This window comes from Eublepharis macularius, chromosome 12 (genome assembly GCF_028583425.1).
Source record: "Eublepharis macularius isolate TG4126 chromosome 12, MPM_Emac_v1.0, whole genome shotgun sequence".
Classification (NCBI taxonomy): domain Eukaryota; kingdom Metazoa; phylum Chordata; class Lepidosauria; order Squamata; family Eublepharidae; genus Eublepharis; species Eublepharis macularius.
Genome location: NC_072801.1, coordinates 33,156,600 through 33,177,382, shown reverse-complemented (window position 1 = coordinate 33,177,382; position 20,783 = coordinate 33,156,600). Strand labels below are relative to the sequence as shown.

General features: G+C 40.7%; 1 protein-coding gene across 1 annotated transcript in view; it reads right to left on the bottom strand.

The window, feature by feature from the left end:
* The window catches only part of GPATCH8 (G-patch domain containing 8), an 83,527-nt gene that overhangs the window by 38,512 nt on the left and 24,232 nt on the right, over nucleotides 1-20,783 (bottom strand). Inside the window, exon 3 of the mRNA XM_054992598.1 lies at nucleotides 9,336-9,408. Within this exon, the coding sequence (XP_054848573.1) occupies nucleotides 9,336-9,408 (73 nt within the window). The remainder of the gene's footprint in view (nucleotides 1-9,335; nucleotides 9,409-20,783) is intronic.

Genomic DNA, 20,783 nt, shown 5'->3' with positions numbered 1-20,783 from the left:
GTATAAATTATAGGAGCATATTGCAGTGTTCTAAGTTCTGTTTCAGCTACTCCTTTTTCCTTTACAGCTGAAAAAAGAACTTCACAAGATACAAGTGACACCCCCCACAACATAAATGGTATATTGCAGGAGTCCCCAACTTTTTTGAGCCTACAGGCACATTTGGAGCTCTGATAGTGTGGTGGGCAGAGCCACAAAATGGCTGCTGCAAAATGGCTACCGCAGGAGGCAGAACCAGCCATAAAATGGCTGCTACAGCTTACCTTCAGTCACATAGTGAAGATCCTTGTGCTGTGGAAGTAGCTTCTGCCAAAGTAGTGTTTTTAAAAACCTGCACAGCCAATCAAATCTCCCAAAAGTCAACCAGAAGCCATGTTCAGCAAAAACCCCACCTTCCACACACATTTCTAAAGACATTTGGCAGGCACCAGGAAATGGCAGTGGGTGTAATGGTGCCCACAGACACCATGTTGGGGACCCCTGGTATATTGAATTCAGTAGTACTCTTCAGCAGAAGAAAACTCTACGCCTTAACCAGTCTCTGATAGCACAAGTTGGCCCTGTTAAGGAATGTCATTCCAGTCATCCACAGCGCATTCTCAACTGCTAACTTGAAGTAACTGGGTCAAAGGTGTGTGTGTTCATTTTTGCAAATCAAACTCCAAATCCTTTAATGTTCCCTTCTTAGAGAAAAGGGGTTGTGGACACTGAACCAGCTATCCATTACTTACAAAGTCATCACCTACCTATGCTCTCTAGAAAGCAGTTTTGCTACAACTTTAGTTAACAAGGACAAAATGTTGCTAAGCTACTAAAATGGCTCTATCTGGCTTTCCAGAAAAAGTTGCGTCACTGTTTCACCATGTAACATTACAAGAAAGGAAGACAAAGAAAGCACTCTGTGATGTATATGCATGTACATGTACAAGTGCAGAGAGGAAAAATGCACCCAATCTTTCACAGCCCTGCTCTGCTGGCCTATTATTTCTGAACTCAGTTCTGCTGAAATGGAGCAACACTTGCCACTCTATGTGACACTGTGGGGGTTTTCTGCACAGGTTTTTCCTGTCAGTTTTGGCCCCATACGGCTTCGATTTATCCCCGATATATTTTTTTTGCCTTTATAATTTTCATTTCAGGCTTCTTTGGTCCCCCACTCCTCTTTTTTTCATTCTTTTGATACTTATCCCAATCTTTTTCTAGTAGCTGATTTTTTTCTCATGAATAATGTTTCTTTTGGGGTTTTTAGGTCCTGCCCCCTCCCATCTACCTCCAGTCTACCTTTTGATGACTGGACCTTTGTCATTGTTAAACCACTCCTTCCACCCACCTAGTTTTGATTTCTTTAAAAAAAAAATCATTTTCATAGTGCTGTATCAACCTACCATTGTAATAATACATGCAGCAGATGCTCTGAATCCCAGGTTTTCATTTTTTAAAAAGAGTCTCTAGCCCAGTCCATTGCAGAGATATGCCCCTTTCTTTATATCTCTGCAAGAGAAGGGACAAGAGGCTTATTTTTTTTTAAATGAAAGGTAGGAATTCAGAGAATCTGCTGCATCTATGATTACAATGATAGGTCAATATAACACTACAAAAAATTTTTTGTAAAAAAATGTGAAAGCCCTGGGGGCCCAGGGGAAGGGGGAATGGCCACATCCGGTGCCAGAAAAAGCAGCACAGTTTGAAAAGCACATAGCTGCTGCTGCTCCATCCCAAGAAAGATCAGTTTGCCCTGTGAGTGCCAGCCTCCACCCCCTGGCTCTGGATCTGCCCAGGCAGGGCACTCTGGTTGGGACTGCGGGGGTGGGGGTGGGGGCACTTAGGTATGAGTGATGGAGCTGTTCCTCTTTTAAGTTTCCCCATGCAAAGACTTTCTCATTTGCAATCTTTTTTTTTTAAAAAAACAGCCCTTATATTGATATAATTTTATAAACATGCACAAAAAATAAAGGGGGGGGGGAACGATGCCACCAATGGCAACAGCACCCTTGTTTGAAAATCTTGGATTATTTAAGGCAAGTGCAGAACAAAATAACTTCCACAACTGTAAAAATGCAGAGGACAGACATACAGAAAAACTGTATCCGCACTGATTCCAATCCTTGGGGACTGACTAACAACAACAACAACAACAACATTCAATTTATATATCGCCCTTCAGGATGACTTAACACCCACTCAGAGCGGTTTACAAAGTATGTTATCATTATCCACACAACAACAATCACCCTGTGAGGTGGGTGGGGCTGAGAGAGCTCTTAGAAGCTGTGACTGACCCAAGGTCACCCAGTTGGCTTCAAGTGGAGGAGTGGGGAATCAAACCCAGTTCTCCAGATTAGAGTCCCACACTCTTAACCACTACACCAAACTGGCTCTCTAAGAAAATCTGGAGTAAATAAAGTGTGTGGAAAAGCCTTGTACAAGCACGACAGTGCTTTTGCCACTGCAATGCTCAAAAGCACAATATAACAGTGGGTGCAGAATGCAGCACCCTGAGAAGTACATCTTTCATCTGCAGAAGTCTTGGATTGAAGATTTCTTCCTAAAATATTTCTTTAACGGCCAGGCTGATAGTAGACCTTTATACCTTGCCACAACATGCAGGAAGCAATTTAGAAAAATGTTTTAATTTTCCAAACAATTTCAGTTGTTTAAAATACTAAGTTCAAATAACCTGTACTTTCTCTCGATCTTTCTACATGGAGAAGGTCAGGAGATTAGTCATATGCCAATGTTTAAAAAGAAATATATACACTTTTAAGTTCTAAATATTTAATTTGGATAACCAACCTCTTGCAAAGCTTACCTTAAAGGTATAAAACTCAATCCTGCTTAATTAAAGGTAAAAGCAGCTATTCAAACAGTGTCAGACAATCAGACATGCTTTGCTGCAAATTCTAAAGATTTAATTAACCTGTTTTAAAGGAGGTCAACTTACTGCATAGGTCAGTCTTAACCAGGCTTACTCAAATAATAAACTTAACTCCCATTCTCTCTTACCAACGTGTGTCATTTTATGTCTCCTGCACATTGTTTCCTCACTACATCCTAACATATGCCACTCTCTCTAACTCAAAGGAGAACAAAAAGGAAAGCCTGGGGGACATCTAGCAGACTACTGCATTCACAGTAACTTGAGCTGGGGACAATCCAGGAAATCAGAGTAACTAGTGTGTCTCCTCTTGGATAGAAAGAGTCGGGCAAAAGTCCACTTTTCAACTGGCAATTCCATATTCTCCAAATCAATGCAAATGAGTATCTTGGGACACTTGCTCCAATGTGTGCCTAAAGCATGGTACAAAGCAAAGGGAAAACAGCAGTAATTTAACCCTTATTCAAGCAACCACCTGAACACAGTGCAGAAGCTAAAGAGCTGAAGCTAAAGAGCAAGTAGAATAGTGCTGCTTGAACAGAAAGTGTAAATACACCCTAAATTAAGTAGCTTGGGAAATTCTCCCCCTACAATCTACCTACAAGCATCCTACGCTATCAAACTGGAGCCCCAATTCTCCCCTACTTCCGACTGATGGGTGATTTAAGTTACACTCACTGAGCTCCTGGAAAATGTGCAAAAATTGGCCTAGGATAAAAGAATGTGAGAGGGGAAGGTTCTCTGTCGTCCATTACTGCTAACTCTACACAACAAGCCTGAATATTTCAAAATCCTTGGTCATCAACATCAAGATTTAAGAACAAATCAGAAAAATCTCAAAAGTGTGTGACTCTCACAAGAGTGTAGACACAATGTGACTTTTAAAGGGATCTGGTAGTTATTGTTAAATTCCGATGACAATCAGTTTATATGGCTATTGTATTCATGAATACAATAATACAATGAGTACAATAATGAATATATAATACAATGCATTAATCAATGAAAATCATAATTAAAAGCAGACTCCCTAAAAGACATCAAATTCCCAAAAGCCAGCTAAAATATAAAATTGTGTGTATGCCAGCAGGATAAAGCAGGGTTACGATATAAAGAAGAGAATAAAAGCATAATCAAAATAAAGACAATAGAAAACGTCTGGACAAGGTAAAATATTCAGCTACACTCCACTTGACCTCAATGCACATCCAGGAAAGTGGTATTCAGATGCTGCAGGACAGACAACAAAGAAGGGGACGTGCAGACATCTATGCTCCATATGTGGTGGCTCTGCTGAGAAAGCCCTGGTATAGTTGCTCACCAGTCTCACTTCTGATCGTACCAGTTCCTGCAGCACAGTTGCACCGCCTGATCTCAACAACCAGGCTGCTACATGCAGGTGGTCCTTCAGGTAATTTGCATATCATCTATTTAGATCAACTTCATGAGAGCCCAGAAGGAAACTGGGAGCTGCTACCCTTTACAGAGCATCAGTGACACATGTTTAAACATGCAGCAACCAGTTAAAATTCTGACTGTTGTATTTTTCACTAATGAAGTTACTAAGTCTTCAAGGGTAGCTCCTTGTAGAGTGTGTTATAGTAGTCTTGATGCTACCACAGCATGTGTGACCATAGCCAGGTCTGCTTTTCACCGAAAATTTTGCAGTTGATGAAAAAAACCTCTGATGGCAAAAGGCACTCATGCCCACCTTCATTGCCTGCTTATGCACAGCAAAGAATCCAGAAGCACCCTGCAGCTGGTCTAATCAAGTGGTACAGGCACACTGGAGCCCCACACTGCTGGGATGCCAGTTATTAACTATTACAAAAGTGCCCTTATCCTTGATCTTCAGGGTATATTGGGCAGAAGAAGTCAACTCAGTATGCAAGAAGTAATAAAGAGAATTTTTTCAAGTCCTTTCATACAAGTGGCCATTCAAAAAGCACACAAGGAAAAGAAGATTACTCAAAGCCTTGCTGGGAATGCCAGAAAGCTCCTAACAAGAGGCCATGAAGTAAACATTGTTTACCAGCACTGTCACATTCCTTTTACTACAACCTCCCTTCCAAATGTCTAAAATACGAAGAGAGGAAACCTAATGAGGTCTACTCAGAATCTCATGAGGTTTATTCAATGGGGCTTAGTCCCACGGAAGGGTTCTTAGGAGTGCACTGTAATGCTCTTTGTCATATTAATGGAATCAAACTGCAGTACTGATCACACTTACTGCCACATACTTTAATTTTTCACTCTCCACAAAAGACTGGGGGATACAAAGAAACATTCTTCAACTGGTCTTTATTACAACAGAATGTGTGCCTTCTAGGGAAAGATCCAGCAGAAGAGACCAGAATATTTTACATGACAAACAAAGCTTTGGTTTGTACTTTCCAACAAAAGAGATATATAAATACTGTAAATTAAGACAGCGTGGGATTTCAAGATATGTTAATGGGTGTGTGTGTACAAAACTGTAGTCTGGCAAATGAGATGAGGGCCTTACAAACCTGGGGTGTTAAGTGGCCACAGTGCCTAGAAATTTCACTGTGACCAATCACAGTGGTTGGCCAATCAAGCCAACCTGCCTGACTATCCTCAATTCCTTCAGCACTACCAGAGAATACTCAGCTAGCCCCATCCTGACTGTCAGAGGCAAGGTGCTTTCTGAAGCCAGCCGTTCCCCCTCTGATTATAGTTGGGGAAGAGAGTGGGCAAGAGCTGTTAGGAGCAAGCTAAGAGATAGTTTGCATTTTAAAAACCCTTCATCACTTAACTTGGCAGCTGCTGCTCCTGCTGTTACCCATTCTCCACCCCCCACCCCAGCGATAGCACAGCTTTCTGTAGGTATAAGAGTCACTCTGAGTATGGCTTGGAGGAGGGAGTAGACAAGAGCTTGAGCAGCCGCCGCCAAGGTAAGAGATAAAGGGTTTTTTAAATGCAATCACTTTGTCTCTTAGCTTGGCTGTTTGCAGAGTCCAGGGTGGCAAGGACAGCTATTCATGCTGGCCCTCTGCAAGCAGCCATTGCAGGAGAATGTGAAGTTTAGTCATTGAGGCTGGCTCCAAAGGATGGCAAGACTGGGTCCTGAAGGGGCAGAAGGCCCACTACGAAGATCTATGGAAGAACAACAAATAAAATATATTACATGGCCTTCATTTTATTACTAGCACTGTTGACATCAAGGGCATTAATGGTATGGATAATGGTAATGTTGCTGACAAGCAGATTAGCTGCTTGCGTAAGTCATTTGGCAGAGCCAATACACTCTGTTCATATGCCCTGTCCCCTTTGCTCCTTGCTGCTTAATGGTCTCTTGAAGGAGAGCCAACCTTGTTTCCCCACGGTAAATGCTGTCTTATTCCGCATTTCAGCAGAGTGCCTTATAGGCACGAGGTACAACTGTTTTTTTTAACACCATGCTTTCAGCAATAGCCAGATACACAACTGCTCTGCAGGGCTTCTATCAATAGTTGCCTCTAGCTTGGAAGTCTGTAAATTTTGCATGAGAGAGACTGGATGAAAGGGCAAAGCATAGCATGGCTGGTCTGGGCTATGTGCTTGGAAGCCACTGCATCATGTACCTGTCCTGCAGTCCCACATGCAGTAGGCAGGCTATTATTTATTTAAAGGACACAGGAAAAACTAGGTCCAAATGACAAGCAAGAATAAGCTAAATGTTGTTGATCATACCAGCCTAAACTTTGTCCTAGATTTCCAATTTGTTTTTGGAATTATTTTCTTAATTGCTGTTCACAATGGTATATATTCAATAGAACCAGAGAAGCGCATCCCTAGGAGACCAGTTTCCTTCTCAGCATCCTGCTTCCTTGCTTGAGAAAAAAAAACTGCCTCCTACTAAAGGGCAGAATAGAAATCCAAAGTACATAAGTAAAAAAATAAATACTTGGGTCAGCGTTTAGATCCAAAGAAAATTTGTTAATGCCTGTGATAATTAAAATTACGTAGCAAAAAATTTAAATGGAAAGTTCTCAAACAGTTGAGTGGGTGGGAGAACTATACATAGTTTGGGGAATGAGCAGGTTCTGTAACAGACAGAACCTGAAAGACTTTCTTTCCAGAAGCTAATAAACCTCAGCTATCAGAACTGCCACACTAACAGAAGAAGCTGAAGAAATGCATGGAAAATACAGACATTTGGGGCATAACAGTTCTTCCCTATCATTTTAGAGAAAGAGGCTCTGTTCTTCTAATGCCAGTTGGGGTTAACACATCAGAAAATCTTCATGCTATTCCCCTGTAGACATGGGCATGGAACAGAAAAAGACCAAAATGAGAGTTTCATGTTTCATTGCCATCCACGAATTGCAAATCATGAAACTTCACGAAATTGACACATTTGCCAAAATGATTAGTTAGATTCGTGATTTGTCAGAACCCTGGGCATTTCAACAGTCCCCTTCATACCCGGAGATGCCAAACTCACAGGGAGACTTCAGCAGGCTCTCCTCCACCCACCCTCCCAGTTTACAATACGTTGATCGGGAAGGGAAGTGCTGCCAGAGTGCATGACTGAAACAGGGACCGGGAGTTGCTGGATCAGAGGAGGACGAAGGACCAGCCGTGGTGGAGCTGGGCCGGGAAGACAGAATGAGAGGTGGGGTGGGGTGGAGGAAAAAAGGCACCTTCACCCAAACACCTTCCCACAGCAAGGCCAACAGCTGGAAATAAGAGGCTTCTTTCAGTCTCTTTAAAGCAGCAGCAGCCAAAAGCACAATTCCAAATCCTTCCATACACTCTCCCCACTCCAATCCCAGCAAAACGCTGACATAGATCAGAACAGGAGGTCTGTGGTTGGCTGACAGACCTGCCTAACAGGGTTGGGAGGAGTAAGATTGGTGTGCCCATGGCTACAGAAAGGCCACCTCTTTGGTTGCCTAGGGGATTGACCCCCAGCTCCTGGCTGTATAGGGCAGAATGGAAGCTCTCTAGATGGCTAGGAGAGCTGCCAATCAAGGGTAAGTGGGATATGATTGGGGTTTCCAATGGCAACAAAAGGTGTGGGCCCATTGTTGCCTAGGGAATCAATGGATTGGCGCCAGCCTGTCTGCAATTACAAATCGTTCATGAAGCTAACGAAACAGGCCAAAAAGTAATGAATTTCGTGATAATTTCATAACTGCGGCCCCACAAAACGCTGTTTCGCAACACATGAAATGGCTCATTTTGTGACGAAGTTTGCTTTGTATTTCGATTCGTGCCCATGTCTATTCCCCTGTAGACTCTGGCTGACCTTTCAATTCAGGCATTATGTGGAGAAGGGGCCACATAAAAGCAAGGGGAAGGCTGATGAGGGCAAGGCCACGCGCAAATTCTAGTGAGTCTGGGCTTCCCCTTGTCTTGAAGTGAGTGGTATTAAATTGGGGGAACACTGCAATAGTAGTTGTCTATAGAAAGCACCCACCCAGTAAGAGGGAAATGGATCACTGTCGTATGTCGCTGACTGATAGTGAGCCAGACGACAGGTCTATAAAGGTCAGTATTGTCAACCCTGTTCTCCAGAATCTCAGGCAGAGGTCTTTCACATTATACACCACCTGATCCTTCTAACTGAAGGTGCCAGGGATTTAGCCTGGGACCTTCTGCATGCAAAACAGTTGCTCTACCACAGACCCATGGACCCATTCCATGGACTGAGAAAACAGTGACTCTTCACTTGCAACTGCTGCATGGATTCTGCTTTCAGAATGACCCTGCTCTTTGATCTTTCTTGCTGCCTGTATCATTCTCTGCAGCTGAAATGCCCCACTGTGCAATAATAATTAAATTACTAAGAATTTGGAATCCAAACATGATGCTTCAAAGCTCAAATACACTACAAACACACACACCACATAGACATTTTAAAATGGAAGGAAAACAAACTTCCTTAGATTCATAGAAAAAAAACCCTTTTATTATTCTAATAAAGTTTTTTTACACATCTCAAGAGGCAATTATCAGCAACTAACCACATTACAGCAGGATCCTTTTACATATGCAAACCATATATGCAGTCTTGAAGCATAATGTTGAGAGTGGCATCCTTTAGGCAGAAGAACCATTCTCTGGCTAATTGATACAGGTTGTCATCTTTCCCATCTGCTTTTTAGCTGTGTTTTCATCCACAAACCAAAATCACAGTGGCCCTACATCCCCGCAGCTGAGGTCAACAAGGTGATGCACAAAACGCCCATGATGAGTATGTTCCACTTGTCCTGCCTGCTTCAGTTTAACACCCAGCCTTCAGCCTTCCTTAAATAAGACCTGGCGTACAGCCACCTTTACCATCAAACACCCCATGCTGGACCTGTATGTATCAATAGAGACTGAGTGTGTTATGATGAATGTAAAACTCAATAGGTACAATAGGACATGACGGGGTTGGAGGAGAGGAGGAATCTGAGCTAGAAACATAATAAATAAAATGAGCATTTTAATGGATGAGCTTCTTACTTACCCTGGAGAGATTTCCCCAAACCCTGGCCCAGCTTCCAACCATGCTTCTGTAGCAGGCGGTGTCCAATATTATCCTGACAGACAGAACAGAGAAACAAACCAAAAATATTCCAATAATATATTCTTCCCTTCCCAAAGACATTTAAACACATGAACAAGAAAATTTTCTACATATATGCATGCAAAAATAAAATAAGCTACTGATGGGCAATATATGCCCAAAGGGGGAAATACTGATATAAATAAAAAGGAAAGAAGCAAAAAACAAAAAAACAGCTGGCAAGATTTTTCCATAGTAACAGGGTTTCAGGGAGGGTCATCACACTTTCTGATGGTGTGCTGGGCAACTTTTATGCGTAACGGGGAAAAAAGCAATGTGGGGAAAAAAAATGACATTTGAAAAGCATGAAATCAAAACTACTTATACAATCATATCCATCACCTAAAGAGCACCACTTGATTTGTGCAAAGAAAAACAGTGAGTTTAGTCTATAATTTTACTTGCTTGTGCATCAGACTTTGAGAAGATCAAGTTAAGTTGTTAAGTGTCAGACTTGCCCCCACCACTAGAAACCAAAACACAATCAGAGCAAAATCCAGGCTAGACTTGATTGGGTTTTTGTTTTGTTTGTTTGTTGTTTTAATATAAATAAATATATATATAAAATATATATAAACGAGCATGCAGCCAATTAAACTAAAAAGGTACAGTGAGGTTAGTAAAAACACAAATTTAAAATATAAACCAATTAAAAGAAACCAAGAAATTAAAAGTAAAAATGAGCTCAAGCACAGACTGAGTGATGCATTTCACATATAAGCTAACAGAAATACTAAGATGTTAGAATGGAACAAGCCTAGCAAAAGGTTAAAACAGCAAGGAACCATTAGTGCATGTAGGGAGAAAACACAACAAGCATAATGTCTCATCTCCCAAAAGGAAAATCAAAATGGACCAAAATGAATGCAAGTAGAGGGGAAGTGATGCAGCAACTGAGTGTCAGCTTTTGCATAAGAGTTAAATAAAATAAGGTTCTAAACTTATTAAGGGCTGGATTTATAAACACAAAGGTACTGGGTTTCAGGTGTGACTAGGAGCCATGCTGCTAAACTCAGATACAGGGGAGTTGTTTCACCAGTTTAGTGGTGAGAAAACTGCACTCTGCTCATGGTAGGATTTGCTCCTTTTCAACTAGTCCACAAGCATAGCATTAAAACATCCCCAGATAATCTAGGATATTGTAACTCGCACTTATAGAGGAAAATTAGGAAAGAACTAGAAATTCTGAGGGGAAAAAATGCCCACTTCATGTTTCCACTCTGTTAAAATGGGGGGGGGGGGAGACCTGGAAGAAAAAATTAGTGAAGGAAATCTTAACCTTTCCAATGCTTGTCTATTCTCCCTCCCTGCCCCCTTGCTGCCATGGAATTCTTTCTCCAAATACGTCCCACAGCTTGAAGTAGGCTCAAATACCTAGATAAAGAGTGCAGAATTTTCCAGCAGTTTTATTTTTCCATGGAAAACTTTTCCATTTCTAAAAAGAAATTGGTGGTTTTATAAAATTAACAGCAATGAATGGATGCCCTGGCCAACACAGTATTAGGCAAATGTAGCAGTTTCAAAGTTGTAATTAATATTTTTCAGGTGAGTACCCCTGAATTGTGCAAGAAGCAACATCGTTCAGTTCTGCCAAAGGAACGGGACATGGCTTTAATCCTTATACCTGTTGCTTCTGTGAATCTTAAGCAGTGATTTATTCAGCAAAACATTATGTTTAGAGTATATAGGACATCACAACACCTTATTAGTAAAAGATTAAGTACATTGTCCCATTGTTGGTGTTGTAACTTGCAAGATGCATCTCTTAAGCATATGCTTTGGACATGTCCAGTTACTCAGTCCTTTAGGGAGCAAGTCTTTAGTCATATTAATTTTGTATTAGCATACTCGTTTATTTTTGAGGCTGTTTATGTACTTTTAAACTATTTACCTATCTCATGGAACCCAATTGTCCATGTCCTTACAGTCAGTAAAAGACTTAAACTACAGCATTTGAAAGACAAAAGTCCACTTCCTGTAATTCATTAAATTCAGGATTTATAAACTCCTCAATGTTTGAACCTACTGCATATAGATTACAACTGTTCATGAACTTATTTTTAGTTATCTAGAGACTTTTTATAGAAGCCTATATATAGATCTGCCACCATATTTTATTTTTGTTCTTTTTTTTCCTTTTTGCTTTGCACAAATAAATATTTTTATTTTTAAAAAAATATGTTTTCTTGGTTTTTTTAATCGAGGGGGGATAAAACCATAAATACATAGAATAATCCATATTAAAAATCAGACTGAGTTTTATCTGATTAGCTGTGCAGGGTAAGCCAAAACTAAAATTATTTTTATGTCTTCTTTTGCATGGTGGATATTGTAATCACTAATTTGATATGGAACTAATGCAAGTGTGAAAAGAGACAATGTGAAACTAAGTTTCCGCAGTGACTTCTGTAGAACTGGAATATAATGAGGCTATATATTTTATTGTCTATATACAGATTTTTTATTTGTGCATAGATAATGCTCTTAAATTGATGTTGGCTGATCTTTGATTGCAATAACTGAAACTGACTTCCATGGAAGAGTTAAATTCTGATCAAAGATGAGTGAGCAACCACATCCATGGCATATTATGCACAATTCTTTGGATATGCTAAAATCACAGTGCAATCCTAGTCCGAGTTCGTCCAGTTTAACCCACTGATTTCAATGGATTTACAGTGGAGTAGCTCAACATAGGATCGTGTCGTTAGTGTACTAACATTTTTTCAGTAGATTTGTTTTTTCCTTAAATTAGCAATATCAGGGAAATACATTGTCTTCAAATTTTACAAATATTATTATAACAAAATAATTTCCACATAAAGCTTTGAAGTTGTTTGAATTTAACAGTCAAACCACACTTGACTAACTTTTTAAAAACAAATCTTTCAACTCAAATATTTCTTGAAATTGGGACATAAAATTAACACGGGCACTTTTAAATGATTGTTCACTAAACAGAAGTCACAATAAACATTCTAAAATCAGATCAAGATTTATTTAGGGCATTTTCAATTCAGTTTTTCCCAGAACAACCACATCAGTGCCCAGGCAAGGGAAAGAAAAATGGCTTGGGAAGGCAAGAGAAAAGGGGGCATTTTGAGGGAAGTATCAGTGGCACTTGAGAGGCTGACCACCAACAACTTCAGATGTTCCTCCCCACTGCATCCCCATTATCTCAGCAATCAGAGACCTTGGAACATGCCTATGCTGAAGCAACATATAAATTCACTCTCAGTCCTAGCACAGACCTAAGCAATGAATCTGATCATGAATATATCTGCAAAATAATTTATAGAAAGGTGGTAAGTTGACAGCTGTGGAAATTTGTCTCTTTAGACAGGAAAAAAAGGAGATTGGTATAATCTCTCATACATTTTGGAATTTAGCAACAGCTGTAATTCAGCTTCATGTAGCTTATAATTCTCACCCAAAATAGAGAGGGGGAAAGGTACTCAACCAGTGAAGTTATCTTCAGATCAGTATTTACACCCCCTATCAGGAGGAAGTTTCCAGAAGTGCTGTGGCTGCAACAGAACTGCAATATGGCAAATTATACTTCTGTGTGTCAGTCTATGAAATACTATTTTAAGCATTGGTCAAGCTATTGGAAGATGTGAGGGAGAGGCAGAGATCTGAGGCCCGAATAAAGAAAAAGTGTTTTGTGCAGGGCTTATTATACAGCTTATGCAGACCATGGACTCTTATTACAGCTTGGCCACAGAACTAGTCTTAATAAACAGAACAAAAACTGGTGCTGTCCTTAAAGGCAGAATTAAGCTACAACTACTCAAGTATCATATTAAGCCAAATAAAACCTGCAAATTGTGCCACTGACATTTTGTTTAGGTTACAGAATGTGGTTTTCCCCAGAAATTGTATGCCAAATGACAGATTAAAAATAAAATTAATTCCTAAAGGCCTTACCTGGCATTCTGATTAGGTTTCATTTTATTATTAAAATCGCAAAAAGTAATTCATTTGGTGGAAAGACAAGTTTAGCTTTCTTAAATAACAGTTTTAGAAGAATGTTTATATTAATAGGAAAAGATAATAATCTATTCTAGTTCTAAAGCATGATTATCTTGAAGGTACTTGCTTCTTTTTTCTGATGACAGAGCATTAATGTCAAGTTGTATATTTCTGTTGTTATCCAAGTACAAATGCCAACTGGTTGGAGCCTGGAGAAGGCTCCATTAAAAAAATTAAAATTAGTTTAAAAAATATAAATAAGCTTCTTTTATTTAAAAAAATGTTTTCCTAGCAGCACTAAGTGGAATTTAATTTTTTTTGCTATAGGTTTCAGTCCCACCAGCGATTTACTTGTTCACTGCACCAGCTATTTTGTTAAGTGTCCCCACTATACAAAACCTTCCTTGTGGGTTGTTTTATTCCAGATCTTCAATCAGACTTACTATTCAAAGGCTCAGATTTTTCCTGAAAGGAAGGGAATCCAGCCCATTCTGCATCCAACAGATAATTCCCAAAGTATTAGCTGTCTGACAGAGGCAGAAAATGTTGAGAACCTTAATGCCATTATATAATTTTTGATAATAAACCTCATTTTATGGAATGTCAGTTCTTACAATTGTCAGACATTTGAATTGGGGTTAAATTCCAGGTTCTCCTGAAATATGAGCCATGACTCAGTAACAGACCACAAGCATCTCCAGCAAAGAGAGTATCAGGAAGCAGGGCTGGGAACAACCTCGGAGACCTTGGAAAACAATTGTCAGACTACGTAAAACACAGCTGGGTGGGCCAACAGTTTCACTAAGTATAATGCAGCTCCATGTGCAAGTGCAGGAATGGTACATATATACTGTAATATAGTAATTTTTGACAGGACTTGCTATTATTCAGATTGTAATCACGGAAGTTTGCTTTTTTATTTGTCATAGACGTTAATATTACAAAACGCAGCAGCCTTTGGCTAAGCTGTTGAGTAGTTAGTTGACAAGAAATGCTGGCCGAAAACAGCTGCGTTTATATCCCGCCCTCCCCGCCAAAGGATAGCTACTACTCAGATGAGACATTGTGCTAACTGTGTTGTGTTATGAATGCACTAAAAGAAAACAGACAAATGAAGCCATTATGCTATTTCCAAAAGCGGTGCAGGTGGAGTGAAAGCATTTCCATACGAACCTGGCTTTAAAAACTGGGCTGTCAAAAGAACAGTTAAATGTAACACAAAGTAAGAAACTGTCCAACCAACTAACGGTAGTTTGTTTTTTTTAATTTGTTTGCTGTGTTTTCAATTCACTACTTGCAAGTAATGTATTTATTAAAGAACAGAAAGCATAAAATAAATGCAAGACCAGCGGGGAGTTGTAAGAGTGCTGTGACTGACCGGGGGGAGGAGCTAATGTTAAAGAGAGGCAAAGGGAGAGAAAAAACAATGAGGGTAATACACATTAGCACCACGCTTACCAAGCCACTCAAGAGGCTGTGCATGCTTCATATATACGAAGCTAAAGCATCAGCTCCCAGCCAGCAGCATCCCATTTCCAAGGTGTCTCTCTCTCTTTAAGGAAGTATCAGGCACACAAGGTATTGGGCACTAAAGTAGCAAAAGGGAAAACTCACTGTCTTGCAACTGCTACCTTCCCCATCTTTCAAGACCATTGCCAAGGTTTTTTGAAAAGCAACTTTCTCTTAATATTTATGGAGGATCATCTGCCTCTTGTGAGGTCAAACAAGAGAGGCCGGACGTGTCATATACTCAATTACACCAGGATACCCATGTGGGTGGGTCTCTTCTAGGGGCATAGTAATGGGCTAATCAAGAAGGGCTATCCAGTGATGAACAAGCCTTCACGTAGTAAGAGGAGAGAAAGCTACTGTGGTTTTTACAGAAAAGGCTGTAAGCATGGTGGCTTAATTAACACTTTCTTAAGACAGTGGTGAGTGGCTCCCCACTTTCAGTTAGGTACCTAAGGGGAAAGGGGGAGAAGGAGGAAGGCACATGAATGCAATTGATCAAACTGATTCAGATCAGGATCAGCAGGCTATATCATTATCCCTTGAGTGGCTCCATAAGGGATGCTGACTGTGCATCAAGGAATCCACAAGCAGAAAGACGAGGTGCTACAGAGGGTGATACCATGCGAAACAAGAGACCCAAAAATATATATATAAATAAAAAAAAGATTTCCCCCAAATCTAGAGCTTACTGTAGATGACACAGTGAAGGCAAGAGAGAAAAGCCCAAGAGTAGTGCTACACCATTCAGTGTCTCTACATTGCACAGTATTTATAGTGTTCAACCACATCCAGGCTGCTGCTAAATGTCAAACTGGCAGCAGAGTCAAGTTACACACTTTGGAAACAGGGGAGTCCACAGATCGGTATAGATATGCAATGTGTCAAAAAGCCAAGACTCTTCATCTATTACAGACTCCCTCTTTTGCTCTTGCTCCTATGCAGGGTTGAAAGGAACACATTCTGACCAGCATTAACTTGCCCGCAACACTCAAAGATACAGCACTGGGGCATCTTAATGGGGTGGGGGAGAATGGAACTAGAAAACTTCAACTAGTGGGCAACAAATCAAACCATTTTTCCCACCTGAGAAGGTGGGAGCCTGTTTTAATCTTTGTGGTATAGCAAATAGAATGTTCAGAAACAGTTTTTATCCAATTACTCTAGGCTTTTACTATTCGATATTGTCATGACTATACTGCTGCAAAGTGCAGAAAACTGGAACCTGGTTTGGGGCCAAGTCAGAGTTTTAGATAAGATCTGAGAATCCTAACAAGCTTTCATTGCTGGGTCATAGCTGTTGTGGTACAATGCTTGCAACCTGCTGGCAGGTCAGGAAATAACTCAGAGGATATTCATAGCCAGACACAGCAGGACACAAAGTGAAAAGGACAGGGAAGGAAGGGAGGTAATGGAAATAATGGTCATTTCTTCTACAAGGGGGTGGCAGAAACTGCTCTTGTAATCTATATCTCAATCTAATGGAGAAGGTAAAACTAACAGTTGAAGACAGTGCAGTAACTGGAGCAAAATTTGCCATCTGCCAATGACACTGGGTGTGTTCATCTCTAAGAGGAATCCATGGGCCTTACAATATATGGGTCCTACCATGCAGCTCTCCCAGTTGGGATCGGTTCGGAGGACCACCAGACATAATTCTGTCTGTGCCCTACACCATGACAGCCAGTGTGGCATGGTGATAAGTGTTACACTAGAATCTGCGTAGCCAAGGTTCTAATCCCTACTCTGCCATGGAAGTTTGCTGGGTGACCTTGGGCCACTCATACCCTCTCAGCCTGACCTATCTCACAGGACTGATGGGAGAATAAAATGGAGAACAATGCCAGCTGCTTTGGGTGCCCGCAGGAGAAAAAGGTGGGGTACAAATTAAGTATATAAAATAAAATAAATGTGGCACTGAATGACCCCTGAATAGCTTCTAAGTCAGCCCTGAGCAAGACTCTACTGCCATGTTCTCCATGACAGCCCACCAGTATTTTATCATTGTTTCATACCCTGAGTGATATATCCTACGCATCGCTTCCCCCACTGATGGGCATTTTCCAAGTTTGATTCTTGCAAATGTGCTGAGGCCTTTACTGTTTTGACCTGACCTCACAACTCTGGTCACAATTAATTCCATTTTATAAGGGGATGCAAGTGAAATGTGAAAGGCTATCCACAAAATCTGGGGGTGAGCCTGGTTCCTAGAAGCCTTGATGCCCTAACAAACATATCCCAAATGCAGGGGGGAATTCATTCCACAGTAAAGTAACTGTTGAAAGATCAATCACTTAGCAGCAGATGAGACAATGGTGGTGTAGCACATTAGGTAAGAGGATGAGCCAAGATCCAAGAGGTCATTGGTTCAAATCTCATCTTAGCCACAAATTCAACACATGTCCTTAGACAAGCTACTCTTTCTCAGTCATGCATCTACAATGCAAGTTTAACAACACTGACCTATCTTACAGGGATAAAGTAAAAATTACTGCAATCGACTGTGAAGTCCTTTAAACAATGATATACAAAATCTAAGTATTATGATGATGATGATGAGGGCCCCCTCCACACTCCTTTAGGCAATTCTTGAGAAGTGTGTCCCAACAACTGAAGGACAGCCCTTGGGGGCTTTTAGGGAGTGGGGAGGCTCCAAACTGCATTTAGGATGCAGCAGTGTAACAACAAAGATAGGGCTTTCTGCCAGAAACAGCAAAGGTTTGCTATAAGCTAGCAGCAGACCCATAAGCCTGACAGAACTAGAATCAGTCCCAAGTGGAAATCCCAAGTGGAGAGTTGCTCTCTCCTGTTCTAGCCACTAAAATAATATTCTCAACTAGTGTAATGATCTGTAGACTCCCAAACAACATTTTCTTTGTCATCACCAAGTTCCATGTTGTAGCAATACAAGTCAGCATCCCCTCAATAGATAATGCTGCAGAGCCATGCGTGAATTCAGCTGTGTTCCCAAGCAAAGCCATTCCCCAGAGAGGTTTCAAGGAGAATCTGTGCTTCCTCTTGGGCATTTTATAGGTTTTGGAGCCTAACCCCCCTCCCCACCCCCAAGGCCTCAACAGCTTTTTAGAAACTTAAATCCAGTTATGTTTTAGTACGCTTTACTTACTACAATTAAGCCCTTACGAGAAATCCATTTTACATTTCCAGCTGAAAATTGGATTTTATTTGCTGCTGGAAAGAAAAAAAATGAGTTTTCAACATTCAACAATAAGAGGCAACATTCTGTCCTTAGCTGCTTTCCTGAAGGTGAGCAGAAATTCTTAAAGCATCATTTTCTTTAATTTAAGAGCATTAGGGCAAACTTTATAATTGCAGCTGCAATTAGAGCATATTCTAATACTAAGCCTTTGAAAATGTTTAATTTCTCCAGAGTTATAGTTGTGCTGGAAGACTAAAAATTACTCAGTACACTGTCCAGAGGAGCTGAGAGATAACTGTCAAACATACCTGGCTAATAAATACTTTGAGAGCGTAAAGACCAAACTAGATGTTACAGCAGCCACAGTTCCGACTTGTGGCCACCAAACCTATTTTAGAGAAAAATTTAGCCATTTAAAAATGCTGTCGGGGAAGGGGGCTGTTTCAACACTTGAAAGGGTGCAAGAGTGGACAAGATCACCTAGTCCCTTTATGTCAGGCCCAATTCCTCACAGTATTTTTAAATGGTAAAATTCTTCTCTAAAATTACATCAGAGGCCATGGATCAGACCAGCGGCTGCCATAACGTCTAGTTTGGCGCCGAGATTTCCCACTTTAATTGAAAAAACTGCATGTTCAATTACAGTAGAGAAATCTGAGCACCCAGGCGTCTGTAGGCATCATCACTGGGATTCTGTAGGTCATTGCCACTGGGAGCCTGGAAGTTCTCTGAATTAATTGCATATTTTATCTCTTCCCTTTGCAATGTCCAAAAAATTTATCTTGAGACTTCTCGCAAATGTTTGCAATTGTTCCTGAGGTACACAATAGTTCTAAGATAACCCAATGGTAGCCTTCACCCCCTTTCCCCCCAATAAAATCCAGTTATCATCATGTTATGACATCAACAGAGTTTCGCTCCCAGAAATAGGTGAAGCAAGATTATGGGCAGCAAAAGAATCCAATATAATCCCATGGCTAAAGTAGGCTAGAACTGAATTCATACTCCTTGGACTCTCTGGACAGCCTTGAGCAATTCACACTCCGTTCCAAAGATGAGAATCTATTATATTTTGGGGACAAAAAATCTAGGTTGCTGCTCTAAAAATCAGCAAAGCTAAAACATGTTGCACACTGAAAGGACTACATGATGATTTTCAAGTCTCTGCCCATAGGCATGTCATTAATAAAACTGAGATATCTGGTCTATTATGCAGACCAACGATCAAAAGATCAAACAAAATCAAACATATAAGCAGCTGGGATTTTTCCACGGCTGCTGTGCACACTGACTGCAATGCAATGAGACACCCTACAAGGGCTAATTTGCTTGTGTTGATTACAGAAGGGGACTATCATTCACAGTCCCTTCTGCCAATAGGTAGTAGTCGATGCACCATAAACATGTAAGATGTGAATCATAGAGTAACTGTATTAACATCTCCAGCATGGCATACAATAGCACTCCGATTCGAACTATTCCATGTGACATTTGTTTAGAGGGGATCTGGCTTGGTATTTCTATTCACATATATATTTTTGGCAAAAAAAGCTGAATAATTCTACAGAATCAAATGCAGCTTCATCACCACCACCCATCCTGCCCCCTCTGCAGCATTATTTCATGCGTCATCAATGACCGCCATGCCTATAGCTTCATGCCAGCACATTGACAGATACTAAAATGCAGTGTTCACTGGACCAGAAGAACAGAAATAAGAAGGGAGGGGAGCAGGAGGAAGGAGGAGGAGAGAGGAAATCCTAGAAAAGAAATTAAAAATGCAGACCATGCAAATACAAACCAGGTCATGGCTGCTTAGCTAATTTGGGCCAACTGCTGTGGAAGAAAAAATGTCGAACACCCCAAGTTGTGTAAATTTCTGTGAACATCTTAACACGCACACAAATACGTACGCAAACACACCAACCTGTGTAGAAACACAGGAAAGCATATATATATATATATTCTTTCCTACTGCCACAGGTTTAAAAAGCAATCATAAGCACAATGGGAATCAAAACTGTTTATATTCAGAAGTCTTCAAGCAAAGCATTAACAGGGCTGGATTAATGGCACAACTAAGAATTCTCTAGAGCAGAGCCAGAGCTGTGTGAGTTGATGATTCAAGAGTGACCCAAGTGACCCTGTTTGGAAAACAAGCTAAATAAGGACATAGCGGGCCTTTCCCTAATAAAGGGCACAGGAGCAAGAGCTGAGTCGTGGGTGGTACCAACTCCTAGGATTAGAAACACTACTGGAGATGGGTCCCCTGGATGCCAAAGTCCTACATCTTCCAACCCCTAAGGAGAAGCTTTTAGACAAACTGGCTTTGCCACAGCCGAGAATGGGGAGGAAGAATACTGCTTTCAGACATCCACAGTTCCCAAGCAGCTTAACAAGAATTCTAAGATGTAGAGATGTTGCTTTTTTGTACGTTCTCCTAAGATTTTTCAACAGTTATGCTTTCCCAGTTATATACAGCACTCCTAGCAAGCACCAAAGAAAACAGGAGGATTGTAAGCACTCTCTCAGTGCAGGATTAGGTCAACATTGTTCAAGTTATGGAAGGGGTTTTACTCAGCCTCTAACACACTATCCAATAGCCTGCCCTTGTTCTATTGCACCTGCTGCTCACCACAGTGGTCAGCAGTGCAGTCTCAGCTGCCTTGCCTGTCTACAATACAGCTCATGCCCTGACTACAGCTGCAAAC